This window comes from Pelophylax lessonae, assembly GCF_965119305.1.
Source record: "Pelophylax lessonae genome assembly, chromosome: 4".
In the NCBI taxonomy this organism is placed as follows: Eukaryota; Metazoa; Chordata; class Amphibia; order Anura; family Ranidae; genus Pelophylax; species Pelophylax lessonae.
In genome coordinates, this window is record NC_138771.1 from 483,829,631 (window position 1) to 483,843,313 (window position 13,683).

Consider the following 13,683-nt stretch of genomic DNA (forward strand, 5'->3'; position numbering starts at 1 on the left):
GTTTTTCTTATTTTCTGCGAGTAAATTTTGAAAATAAATTTTTCTCCCTCACTGATGTGCGCTGATGAGGCGGCACTGATGGGCACTGATAGGCTGCACTGATGGGCACTGATGAGGTGGCACTTATGGGCACTGATGAGGTGGTACTTATGGGCACTGATGAGGAGGTACTAATATGCCGCACTGATGAGCACTGATAGGCGGCACTGATAGGCGGCACTGATAGGCGGCACTGCTGGGCACTGAGAGGTGGCACTGCTGGGCACTGAGAGGTGGCACTGCTGGGCACTGAGAGATGGCACTGCTGGGCACTGAGAGGTGGCACTGCTGGGCACTGAGAGGTGGCACTGCTGGGCACTGAGAGGCGGCACTGACGGGCGGCACTGATAGGCGGCACTGATGGGCACTGGCGGATGGCACTGATGGACACTGACGGGTGACAGTGATGAGCACTGACGGGCGGCACTGATGAGCACTGATGGGCAGCACCATCAGTGCCCACACTCAGTGCCCATAGTGCTGCCAGTCAGTGCTCATCAGTGCCTAGATGAGCAGGCACTGATGGGCACTGACTGGCAGCACTATGGGCACTGATTGTGGGCATTGATGGGGGCACTGATGGCGGGCACTGTGGGCACTGATGGTGGGGGCAGTGTGTGTGTTTTTTTACCTTCAGTAATCAGGGCACTGGTGATCAGTGCCCTGATTACATTTGTCTGTGTCCCCAGCGGCTGTCGGCTCCCCCTCCTTCCTCACACTGCAGTGTCTGTGTGAGGAAGGAGCGCCGGCGATGAGAGATGATCTCATATGTTTACATATGAGATCATCTCTCATTGGACGGCTTGATCACGTGGTGAATGGCCGCTGTGATTGGCCATTCACCACGATCTGTGATCGGCCGTGTCCAAGGGACACGGCCGACACAGATTCCCCCCGATGCGCGCTCGCAGGAGCGCGCGGGGGGGCGTGTCACTGGAGGCCGTTTAAAAACGGCCTCCCGAAAATTCGAGTCCGCGCTGCAGCCGTATATAGGCTGTAGCGCGGATGGGAAGGGGTTAAATAATAAGGGAATAAAATTGGATGAATGGAGGTATCTCCAGCTGAGCCATTTTGTAAAATCTCTACCACAACCGATAAGATCAGAGAAAACATTAAATACTATTGAAAAATTGTGTAATATAACAACTAAAAAAACATGGAACATCTCAAATATATAAGATGTTAACGGAGTGGCACTGTCTGGAGAGGCCTCCATTCATGGCAAAATGGGAAAAAGAAATTGGGACACAATTGTCAAAACAAGAATCAGATGTTGTATTAAGGGCGGCAGGTTGCATGGCCATAGACGTAGGTACCACAGAACTAAATTACAAATGTTTGTTAAGATGGTACATCACACCTGTACTAGCACATAAACATCAATCAGATAAAACTGATAAATGTTGGAGGGAATATGAAGGTATTGGGTCGATGTACCATATCTGGTGGGACTGTCCCAAAATTAGAGACTTCTGGATAAAGGTGCGGCAAATCACTGGAGACAGTGGCGTAGCATGGGTTGTCAGCACCCGGGGCAAGGCAAATAATTTGCGCCCCCTAACCCGCGGGATTTTAGCACTCGAGTCTCTTCCACTAGATTAGTTAAAGAAACCCTTACCCCCTAAGCACATGTATTGTTTGTTATGAAAATACTGATGTAATTAGACCCCGTTCACACTGGGGCGACGCTACTTGCCGGGGCGACCTCACAAGTCGCGGTGCGCTGCTCGCACCGCGACCTCGGAGCGGCCGGCACGGACTTCATAACATTGAAGTCAATGCAGGTCGCTCCGGGTCGCCCCAAAGAAGCTCCGGACCCTTTTTCTAAGTCGGAGCGACTTGTGTCGCTCCTATTAGAACGGGTCCACAGCTTCTCTATGGCAGGCGACCTGTCAGGCGCCCAGATCACCTGACAGGTCGCCCCAGTGTGAACGGGGTCTAAGTGGTATTAAAACATTTTTAATTAAATAAACAATTATCAATGTATACCATAGATCCCATTTAGAGCAGGGTCCCCATAGATCCCCCTTTAGAGCAGGGTCCTTATAGATCCCCCTTTACAGCAGGGTCCCCAAAGATCCTACTTTAGAGCAGGGTCCCCCATAGATCCCCCTATAGAGCAGGCCAGGGTCCCCATAGATCCCCCTTTAGAGCAGAGTCTCCCATAGAACCTCCTTTAGAGAAGGGTCCCCATAGATCACCTTTTAGTGCAGGGTCCCCCATAGAACCTCCTTTAGAGAAGGGTCCCCATATATCACCTTTTAGAGCAGGGTCCCCATATAATCTATGGGGACATTTCTCTAAAGTGGGGAATCTATGGGCACCCTGCTCTAAAGGGGGATCTATGGGAACCCTGGCCTGCTCTAAAGGGGATCTATGGGGACCCTGGCCTCCTCTAAAGGGGATCTATGGGGATCCTGCTCTAAAGGGGGATCTATGGGGACCCTGGCCTGCTCTAAAGGGGATCTATGGGGACCCCAGCCTCCTCTAAAGGGGATCTATGGGGATCCTGCTCTAAAGGGGGATCTATGGGGATCCTGGCCTGCTCTAAAGGGGATCTATGGGGATCCTGCTCTAAAGGGGGGATCTATGGCATAGACTACCTTTAGAGCAGGGTCCCTATAGATCCCCCTTTAGAGCAGGCCAGGGCAGGTCCCCCATATAGATATCCCCCCTTACAGCAGGCCAGGGTGAGGTGAGGTCCGGACCCTGGTCTGCTGTAGGGGTGGATCTATATGGGGGACCCCAGAGTGACCTAACTTCACCCTGGTCTGCTGTAGGGGGGGATCTATATGGGGGACCCCAGAGTGACCTAACTTCACCCTGGTCTGCTGTAAGGGGGATCTATATGGGGGATCATGTCCCCCATATAGATCCCCCTTACAGCAGGCCAGGGTGAGGTGAGGTCCTATCCCCCATTTAGATCTCCCCCTTACAGCAGGCCAGGTTCCCCATAGATCCCCTCTGAGGATCCTCTATGAGTAGCGCTACATAATCATATGGCTCCAAAATACACTCTTCTGTGCCTTTTATGTCCACGTCCACCACATATAGTTCATACTATTCTTTTCAGTGTTCTTCTCACACACTCAGTCAGTCTCAGTCAGTCACTACTAGCACAGGCACAGCCAGCCAGCCCAGTACTACTCCAGTCCAGTCCTGACTCCTACCTTTTTTTTTACCTGTCCTGGACCCGATCACAGCAGGCTAGGTTTTCTCCTCTCCTCCTAGGTTTTCCTCGTCCTGCAGCACCGTCTGACGTCGGCTCTCTCCTCTCTGGCCTCTCACCTGCCGCCGCTGCCGGCTTCATCTGCTTCTGCCTGGCGGTTCTCTCCTCTCCCGTCCCGCGCTCAGTGCTGTGCTGGGCGGCCGCTGCACCTTAGTCCCTCCCCCTCCCAGATAAGCCAGGCGTGCAGGGACTGTCTCTCCAAACCCCCCCCCCCTCCACAGTGGGCGGATCGGGAGCCGAGCTGCGCACAGCCAGTGAGAGTGAGTGAGTGAGCCAGCCTGGCCAGGGGCAGAGAGCTGCGAGTGTGAGCGGGCGGCGGCAGCAGCCTATGACAGAGTGTGAGACTGTGAGTGACAACTGAACTTCATGTGCGGAGCGGATGCGCCCCCCCAGATGTTGCGCCCGGTGCGGCCGGCCCCCCCTGCACCCCCCACGCTACGCCACTGACTGGAGATATTACCAAAACAGCGATTCCAAATGATCCATGGGTCTGTTTATTTCACAAAACGACAATACCGTTAAAACAATATAAAACAACTCTGGTCCCAATCTTGCTAAATGCAGCAAAGGGAACAATTCTGAGGAAGTTGTATGAAGCAGAAGGTCCAAATCTAAAAGAATGGTGTAGCAGAATTAACCATGTTTTTAATATGGAACATATTGGTAGTAGTCAGGAGGAAAACCCAGCAAATATGGAAAAGAATGGGAAAAGTGGGTTGACTTTAAAAAATCAAGTAAGTACGCAGAAATTAATATTTAAATACCAATAAGGAAATAGGAACAAAGGATCAATAAAAGAGAAGGGTGTAAGACATCTACAGGAGGAGAAACAGCGAGAGGGTGGGCCATAAATTTTTATACATTTTCACTCTTTGTTAAATTATAAATAAACAGAGAAAGGAAAGGCAGTAGAGTAAGTCAAGAGTAATAATATTGGAAGGAGATAGGTAGGGAGGGTTGAGGGGAAGAGGGGGGGAGGTGGAGAGGGAAAATAGGGGGAAAATGTTTTGTAATGTAATCATGGTTTTCTTTAATTATCATGGATTTTTTTTCCTTTTCTCTTTTTTTGAAATGTTTTGTAAAGTTTTTTTTTTTTCTTGATGGAAAATTTAATAAAAATTTAAATTAAAAAAAGGAGCTAGACTGAATTCCAGGGTTAGACTTTGGAGTTTGGTTTGGGGGTTTGGTTGGATTCTAGGGTTAGACTTTTGTGTTAGGGTTAGGGGTTTGGTTAAATTCAAGGATAAACCTTTAGTTAATGTTAGGGGTTGAGTTGAATTCTAGTGTTATATTTTGGTGTTTGGGTTAGGCTGAATTGGGCTGAATTCTAGGGTTTGTCTTCGATGTTAGGGTTAGGGGTTAGGTTGAATTTTAGGGTTCTACTTTGATGTTAGGGGTTAAGTTGGATTCTAGGGTTAGAATTTTTGTTAGGAGTTAAGCTGAATTCCAGTGTTAGATCTTGATGCTTGGGTTAGGTTGAATTTTAGGGTTAGTTGTTGGTGTTCAGGTTAGGAGTTAGGTTGAAATGTTTGATGTTAGGGTTGGGGGTTAGGTTGAATTCTAGTGTTACAGTTTGGTGCTTGGTTTAGGGGTTAGGTTGCACTCTAGGATTATAATTTGGTGTCTGGGTTCATGTTTAGGTTGAATTCCAGAGTTTGACTTTGGTGTTAGGGTTAGGTTGGATGGCAGGATTTGACTTTGGGTTTGAGGTTACGGTGAATTCTAGTTTTAGATTTTGGTATTTAAGTTCAAAATTCTGTTGAGTTCTAGGGTTAGACTATGGTGTTAGGCTTAGGAGTTAGTTTAATTTCTAGAGTTAGATTTTAGAGTTTGGGTTAAGAATTAGGTTATATTCTAGTTTTAGACTTTTTTGTGTTCGGGTTAGGTTTCATTCAAGTGATAGACTTTGGTGTTAAGGATAGGTTGAATTCTAGGATTAGACTTTGATAATAGGGTTAAGTTGGATTCTGGTGTTAAATTGCTGGTGTTTGGATTAAGGGTTAGAGTTCTGGTTTTGTTTGTATTCTAGGGTTTCACTTTGGTGTTCGGGTTAGGTTAAACTCCAGGGTTCGATGTTAGTGTTTGGGTTAAAGTGACTTCTAGTTTTCGATTTCAGTGTTTGGGTTAGGAGTTAGGTTAAACTGGGAAGTTAGACTTTGGTGGGTTAAATAGGTTAAGTTCTAGGACTAAACTTTGGTCTTAGAGTTATCAAATTAAGTTGAATTCAAGGGTTAGACTTTGATGTTAGGGTAAATTCAAGTGTTAGACTTTGGAGGTAGGCTTAGGAGTTAGTTTGCATTCTAGGGCTAGACTTTAGAGTTTGGGTTAAAGGGTAGGTTGGATTCTAGTGTTAAACTTCTGTGTTAGGGCTTTGGTTAAATTCAAGGATTAAATTTTGGTGTTAGGGTTAGGTTGAATTCTAGCGTGATACTTTGGTATTTGGTTTAGGGATTAGGTTGATTTCTAGGGTTAGACCTTGTTGTTAGTGTTAGATTGAATTCTAGGATTACATTTTGGTGTTTGGATTAGAGGTTAGGTTGGAGTCTAGGATTAGAATATGGTATTTGAGTTCAGGTTTAGGTTAAACTCTAGGGTTTAAATTTGGTGTTAGGGTTAAGTTGAATTCCAGTGTTAGACTTCTGTCAGGGGTTAGGCTGAATTTTAGTGTTAGGTTGTGGTGTTTGGGTTAGGAGTTGGATTGAATTCTAGGATATAACTTTGGTGTTTGGCTTAGGTGTTGGGTTGAATTCCAGAGTTAGACTTTGATGTTAGGAGTGAGGTGGATTTCTAGTGTTAGATGTTGGTATTTAGGTTCAGGTCTAGTTTAAGTTCTCTGGTTAGACGTTGATGTTAGGGTTATGGGGTAGGTTGAATTTAGGGGTCAGCATAAATTCAAGAGTTAGACCTTGATGTTTAGCTTAGGGACTAGGTTCAATTCTAGGATTCAACTTTGGTTTTGGGGTTAGAAGTAAGGCTGAATTCTAGGATTAGACTTTGTTGTTAGGAGATAGGCAAAATACTGGTGTTAGATTTTGGTCATTGGGTTAAGGGTTGGGTTGAACTTTAGGGATAGACATTATTATTAGGGTTTGGGGTTAGGTTGAATTCTAGTGTTAGATTTTGGTGTTTGGGTTAGGTTGCACTCTAGGAGTAGACTTTAGTATCTGGGTTCGCATTTTCTTTACCACAAGGATCTAGCTTGAACCTGAAGCCACTTACTTGCAATAACCCCATAGATGGCTTTGTCCTACTAGCTGATCACTGAGCAGGTACGTGTTATGGGAGGTTGATATGAAGTAGTTGGTTAGAGGTTGGGTCATGTCCTGGTAGATTTGAGTACAGTCCTGGCGGAAGATGTGAGTCTCCTCCGAATTCATGAATCTGGCAAATCCATCAAAGGTCATACATTTCTTTCTTCGAGCTGGAAGTCAAAACAGGTCCAAGATTAGAAGAATAGAATAGACGAGTTGTATTTAGAGTCTGACTTATGAAAACAAAGCCATGTTTGCAGAGTTCCCCAATGACTGAGTATGTGAATATTTCCTATAAAAATATCCTGCGTGACAATTTATCATTATTTTTAACATGCATTTGGTATAAAAAGATCTCTTGTTTCAACCTAAAACCTATGACACTGGGCTAACAACAATGAGAAACTAAACTGTAATGTCAGAGGCCTGCCCCTTGACCTTTGTGTATCATATGTAATTATCATCCTGTTTATGATCACTCTACAACTAACTGAGCCTATTTCAGCAGTGATAGCATTCTCTGATATACAGATGATCACTAGAGGCTGCATTTCCAAGTCTGTGCAAAGAACTATAAAAATGAAAATATGTAACAGAAAAAATGTAAATATGTGAAAGTATTGTCAGTTTCTTTCAGGTGAATGCTATTCTAATACCTTACTGAAAATACATTACAGTCCCCTTTAAATCACCCAGTAAACCCTTCTACTTCAGAATCCTCTAAACTTGATTAGGTCATTAAAGCAAATACAGGATTGGATAAAATGGCTCTAGAAGAAGCTGATTCACATGGGGCCAAAGTTAGTTTTCTGCAGAATTTATCATTTCACAAGTTCTCTGCGAAGTTCCCTCTCGGGGTGTTTTCTCCGCATAGAGCATTATACATTATTCATGTCTTGTACAATACAATTGTCACAATAATCGCCGTCGCTGCAGTGTTAGGAGAAAATATTGATTTATGTTGATACAAAGTGATCTCGTTTTCTGGCTAATAATCTGGTGAGATCCAGACAGCACTGGAAGTGAACAGACACAAACAAGAGATCTTTTCTCTACATTGATGAATTTATCAGTAAATGGCAGCCCATGTTGTTACTTTTGTACAGATTTGATTGTCCTGAAACCTGTCTCTGGTTTTGTAACATTATTGGATGTCGCTGGCAGAGAGCAAATCCTCTGAGATTAAATGACATCAATCTAACGGAAAAAGTGAAAATCCGATTATCGACATAACAAGAACATGTGTTCTCACTTAGAGGTAGGTGTCACAGAAAGCACACATGATCTCCCTTCACTACATCTTCAAACTGCTACGGGATTATCAGTTGATACATGGTGCAGAGCTGTCCCAAAGTATAGGTGAACTAACCAACAACTTGAAGTAAAGCCCACCTTTGCTTTGTAGTATAGCCAACGCACAGAAACTGCAGATTAGATTGGCAGAGATCTAGCGAATAGACCTGGCTCTTCCTTCCAGGGCTGCCAAATCCAAAGCTGAGTAGAAGATAACTCAGAAAGAAGCTGGCTTCTTGGGTCCTAAATAAGGTTCTTTTTAGGGCCCAAGAAAGGCTTTGCATAGGTGTGTACCTAATTGCAAAAAATAATTAGTTTAACGGGGCCAGTGGCGTAGCATGGGGGGTGCAGGGGGGGGGGGGGGGCGGCCGCACCGGGCGCAACATCTGGGGGGGCGCATCCGCAGTCTCACTCTGTCTGTCTGACATACATAGTTCACACACTGTCTGCGGCTGCCTCCATCTTTAGTCTGGGATATGTCCAGCGCGGCCGCCCTATGGCTGCAAATGGCGGGTCGGGCGGGGCTGGACTGTGCCTCACCTGTCCATTGGTGTAGGGTGGGGTGGCGTTGCAAGCCAAGCCCCGCCTATGCCGCCTCTCCTCACTGCTCAGTCAGTTTAGCAGCGAGTGAGTCAGCAGCCTGGCGCTGTTACAGAGTGGGTTTTTTTTTAATCACCTGATTAGAGCCAGAGGCTCTAATAGGCTTCAAAAAAGGGTGGACCTGGGGCGCAGAGCAGTGCGCCCCAAGCCCACCCATTGTGTGACAATAGCGAATGTCCGAGACCCGCTTCCTGATTAGCCGAAAGGCAAACGCATGCCATTGGCCGAGGAGGAGGCGGGAAACGCGGGGAACTGAGGAGAAGCCGCCGCTGCAGGTAAGTCTCTCTGCATTAAAGGGGGCACGCTGGTCTGTCTGCATTGAAAGGGGGCACGATCATCTCTCTGCATTGAAGGGGGGCACGCTAGTCATTCTGCATTGAAAGGGGGCACGCTGGTCATTCTGCATTAAAAGTTGGCACGCTGGTCATTCTGCATTGAAAGGGGGCACGCTTGTCTCTCTGCATTGAAAGGGGGCACGCTGGTCATTCAAACTTGTATTTAGATGCATTTTACTTTAATTACATCAGTATTTTCATAACAAACAATACATGTTCTTAGGGGGTAAGGGTTTCTTTCATTAATCTAGTGGAAGAGACTCGAGTGCTAAAATCCTGCAAGTTAGGGGGTGCAAATTACTTGCCTTGCCCCGGGTGCTGACAACTCACGCTACGCCACTGAACGGGGCCCTATCAGGAGAGAAATACAACAGATGCTTCAAGGATACCACCTCTATGTTGGCTTCACTGCTTAGGAAATCAGGGCCCTTTTAACAAGCGTGCAACCATTGGACATGTTTGTTCTAGGCTGGTGACTCCCCAATTATGAGAGAGACATCCCAGAGCCTGCACCTTCACCAACCAAGTCAGTTAGCAATGGTGGCCAGTATATATATATATATATATATATATATATACAGTATATACCCTGGCAAGTGAATATTTTCTATATTTTTACCACAAAGTGTCTTTAAACAGTCCTCACCTTCCTCGTTCTTCTCGTATCTGTGTACCAGCTCGAACACTCTCTGCTTGCTGGCACAGCTCTCATACAGCTCCGTCTGAAGGAATTCTAAAAGTTCCTTGGAGAGAAGTCTGGCTGAGGTGGAATATTTTTCAAATATATCCACAAACTCTGTCCTGTAGATGAAGGTCTTGTAAATGGACTTGAAGGTGTTGATGTTGATGTGCCCCCTCCTGTGCTTTGCTTCTTCCTAAATATCAGACAGCCAATCAAAGCAAAGTGTCAAAACAGGCAAATGCTTAAAGGCTAAGTTCGCATTTTTCAGAAAATATCTTTAGCAGTCAGGGGGCTCCAGTAGGTATTAAGAAACTGGGCAGCTTTGTAAAACTTTAATTAATGTTATTGTTATACCTGTAGACCATTTGGACCCCCCGAAAGTTTGGCAGAAAAACTCTTATTTAGCAACTTCTACGTCCTGACCTGTGACCTGTTGCTAGGGTGGGAAAACCATTGGTCTTTGCTCCTATAATTCTGGGAGTGAGAGTCTAATGATTTTCACATCCTAGCAACAGGTCAGAGAATAGGGGGTTGCTACCTGGAAGTTTTTGGGGCAGGCTTTTGTGGAGGGAGGGAGGGGCAATGGCCTACAGGTATGAAAACAAAATGAATGACCATTTCACAAAGCCAATAATATCCTGGAACCCCGTGACTGCATTGGCTATTTTCTAGAAAAGGTGGACTTAGCCTTAAACGCGGTCCTATCATTATATATATATATATATATATATATATATATATATATATATATCATGCATTACGCATGAAGGTAAAAAACCTTCTATGTGCAGCTACCCCCCCAGCCCCCCAAATACTTATCTAATTCAGAAAGGTGCACCAGACCAACTGCTCTCCAGCTCTCTCCCTCCTCATTGGCTCAGACACAGCATTAGGAGCCATTGGCTCCCCTTGTTGTCAATCACAGCCAGTGATGAGGGAGCAGGGGCAGGGCTAAGCCACATAGAGCGAGCATGCACAAGTGCTCCCAGAGCAAGCAGCTTGCTATGAGGGCATTTAGACTCACCCTGGAATTCAACCTAACCCTAACACAGAAGTCTAATCCTTGAATTTAAACAAGTCCCTAACCCTAACACATAAGTCTAACACTAGAATCCAACCTAATTCTTAACCCAAACGCCAAACCCTAGAATTCAAAGTAACTCATAGCCCTCGTTCACATATGTGTGAATCTGGCCTCAAAGTGTCTCTAAAGGCTCAAGGTTCATGCATTCTTTGTATGTAGGTAAAAAAAACCTTCCGGGGCAACTCCCCTGCCCAGCCCACCAAATACCTCCCTGAGCCCGATCTTGATCCAGTAATGCTCACCAGAGCAGCTGCTCTCCCAGCTCTCTCTCTTCTCATTGGCTCAGACACAGCAGCAGGGACCATTGGCTTCCCCTGCTGTCAATGTCAGCTAGTGAGGAGGGAGCAGGGGGTAGGGCTGAGCTCCTCTCTAGGTATCTTTTGCACACACAGAGCAGGGCTTGGAAGCGGGCACGCACAAGTGCTCCAAGAGGAAGTAGCATGCTACAATGGTACTCTGCGGGGGATCTCAGAGTGCCGGCAGGGGACTCCAGAAGAGGAGAATCAGGACTGCTTTTTGCAACACAATTGTACAGAGCAGGTATATATAACATCTTTGTTATTTTAAAAAATTATTTAGTATGACTTTAAGAGCCGGTTCACACTGGGGTGACTTGTCAGGCGACTTGGTCGCCTGACAAGTCGCCGTGGGTCGCCTGCCATAGATTAGCACAGGACCCGTTCTAATAGGAGCGACACAAGTCACTCCCACTTAGAAAAAGGGTCCTGTACTACTTTGGGGCGACCTGGAGCGACCTGCATTGACTTCAATGATATGAAGTCCGTGCATGTCGCTCAGAGGTTGCGGTGCGCGCTGTGCACCGCGACTTCACAGGTCGCCCCGGCAAGTCGGATCACCTCAGTGTGAACCGGCTCTAATTGTAGTATGCTAAAAATTATGTTATTGCAACCCTTCCAGGCATATATTACCTTTCACAGAGATCACAGTGCCCTAAGGCTCCATGCACACTGGCTTAAAAATTGCTGCTCAATGTTATCATATGTGTCCATGCACATTAGGACGATTACAGGTATATTTTGAGCTCAGTGTTTAGAGGCAGGAAAGAAAACCCTTCTGCGTTTCTGATTGGAGCTTTCTGGCAGAAAAAAAAAAAAAAACCACTAAACTCGCCTAAACTGTGGACAAAAATGCTCTAAATGAGTATTTTTTTCTGCTAAGGGAACTGCTGTTTTTTTTTAAATCCCAGTGTGCATACAGCCTAACAATGTCTTCATCTGCTTCTCTCTCCAGGAGTTCAGAACCATCTCTGTTTAGGCATCAGGCAGGATCATCATCTACTTCCTGGACTGAGATGCCAGCTCAGAGATGGTCATAAATATCCTGGTGCCTGTATGGTTCTTGGTTATCCGCTCAAATATCTGACAAAGACCAGCCTTTTACCTTGTAACTTGCTATAAAGTTACAATAATGCAGTCTGGTCACTGGGGGAGAGCAGCCTGCAGCAGACGCAGATGCAGTGCACTGGGGCCCTGCCTACACAATCGCCCACGAGAATAAAAATGCTAATTATCAATAAGGCTATATTTATTGGTACAGCAGTGCCAAGCTAATGTCAGCTTCCAAGTTCAGAGGCTGGGTGAACACACACACAGACAGGAGTCAGACTCGACTGTCCTGTGTGTGCCTGTTCCCGTGGAGGCGGACAGGCATTCCTGATTCCTGCAGTTGTGGGCTCCCCCTCCACGGCCCAAGTGGGCTGACAGCAGCGCAGGGCCGACAGGCGCTTCCCACCTGCTAAGTTCAGTGCTGGGATGCACACGGGAATCAGGACTAATGCTTGACTGGGGCTGGGTTGCTGGGCAGGTGGGGCCCCCTGGGCAAGTGGGGCCCCCAGGCAACTGCCCAGCGTGCCCATTCGGTAAGATGGCCCTGATAACATCATATCAATGACCAGAGCATAAGAACAAATCTTTAATGATAAAAGGTGGAGCTTTTCTAAACATGTATTATGTTGAGCTACATTCAAACGGCTGCCAGTGTGTGTGCCAGCCAGAACTGCACAGAAATCCAGACCCTAGATGCACATTGTCTACGTCTAGGGTCAGAGGTTCTATTCGCATGTAACCGCTCAGATGTAGAGTAGGAGCCAGTTCACACCAAAGAAACACAGCCTGGATGTGTTCCAGATGCTTTTCTGCATGCACGTTTTTGACATGTTTTTGATGCGTTTCAGTGCGCTTTTGGTGCGTTTTTGATGCATTTTTTCCCCTTATTTTTTCTTAACCTTAAGTAAGGACATGTGTGTTCCAGTGCATTTTTGGTGCATTCCGGTGCGTTTTTAATGCATTTTACAGTGTTCCAGTACAGTCCATTGCAGGAAAAATGCACCATGTTCTACTTTTTTTCCTGGAACTGGAATGCACTGGAACTGCAAGTACTGTTGTAAGCTACGCCATTAAAACCATATAATTTACTTTCCATGCATTTTTTAATGCAAAAAAAAAAAAAACACACTGGAATGCATGAGGTGTAAACTGGCTCTTTTAACCTTAAATAAGGATATGTGTGTTCCAGTGCGGTTTTGGTGCGTTTCAGTGCGTTTTTGGTGTGTTTTTGATACATTTTTTCCCCTTCTTTTTTCCTAACCTTAAATAAGGACATGTGTGTTTCAGTGCGTTTTTGGTGCATTCTGGTGCATTTTTGATGCATTGTTACAGCGTTCCAGTGCAGGACAAAAGCAACATGTTTTACTTTTTTGTTCTGGAACTGGAACACACTGGAACTGCAAGCACTGATGTGAACTATGCCATTAAAAACCATATAACCTACTTTCCATGCATGTTTGATGCAGAAAAAAAACGCACTGGACTGCATGTGGTGTAAACTGGCCCTTACATGCGAACAGCGGTGGTGCTGGCTATTGATTTTTTACAGAGTACATATCTGACAGCTGTTGCTGGTCGCTCACAAAGTGTGTAGGCAGCGTTTAGGAGTCGGACCACCGCCACAAATCTAATGATCACTTCTGTGATGCTGTACAAAGGTTGTAGACTTGTAAATTTACTAACAGGTCCACTTTAGTGAATTCAAAATGGCCTCTACATTTAATAACATCAGTCAATCTAGATGAACAGATGAGCAGAGGATAATAGCAGACACACACAGATATATAATAATGGGTTCATAGTAAAATAAGGGGACACATAGGC

General features: G+C 45.6%; 1 protein-coding gene across 1 annotated transcript in view; it reads right to left on the bottom strand.

Moving 5' to 3' along the window:
- Positions 1-13,683, bottom strand: part of PLCZ1 (phospholipase C zeta 1) — a gene marked incomplete at its 5' end in the record, with an annotated part of 72,493 nt that overhangs the window by 58,695 nt on the left and 115 nt on the right. The window contains 2 exons of the mRNA XM_082253633.1: positions 6,488-6,689; positions 9,394-9,622. Coding sequence (XP_082109759.1) covers positions 6,488-6,689; positions 9,394-9,622 — 431 coding nt within the window. The remainder of the gene's footprint in view (positions 1-6,487; positions 6,690-9,393; positions 9,623-13,683) is intronic.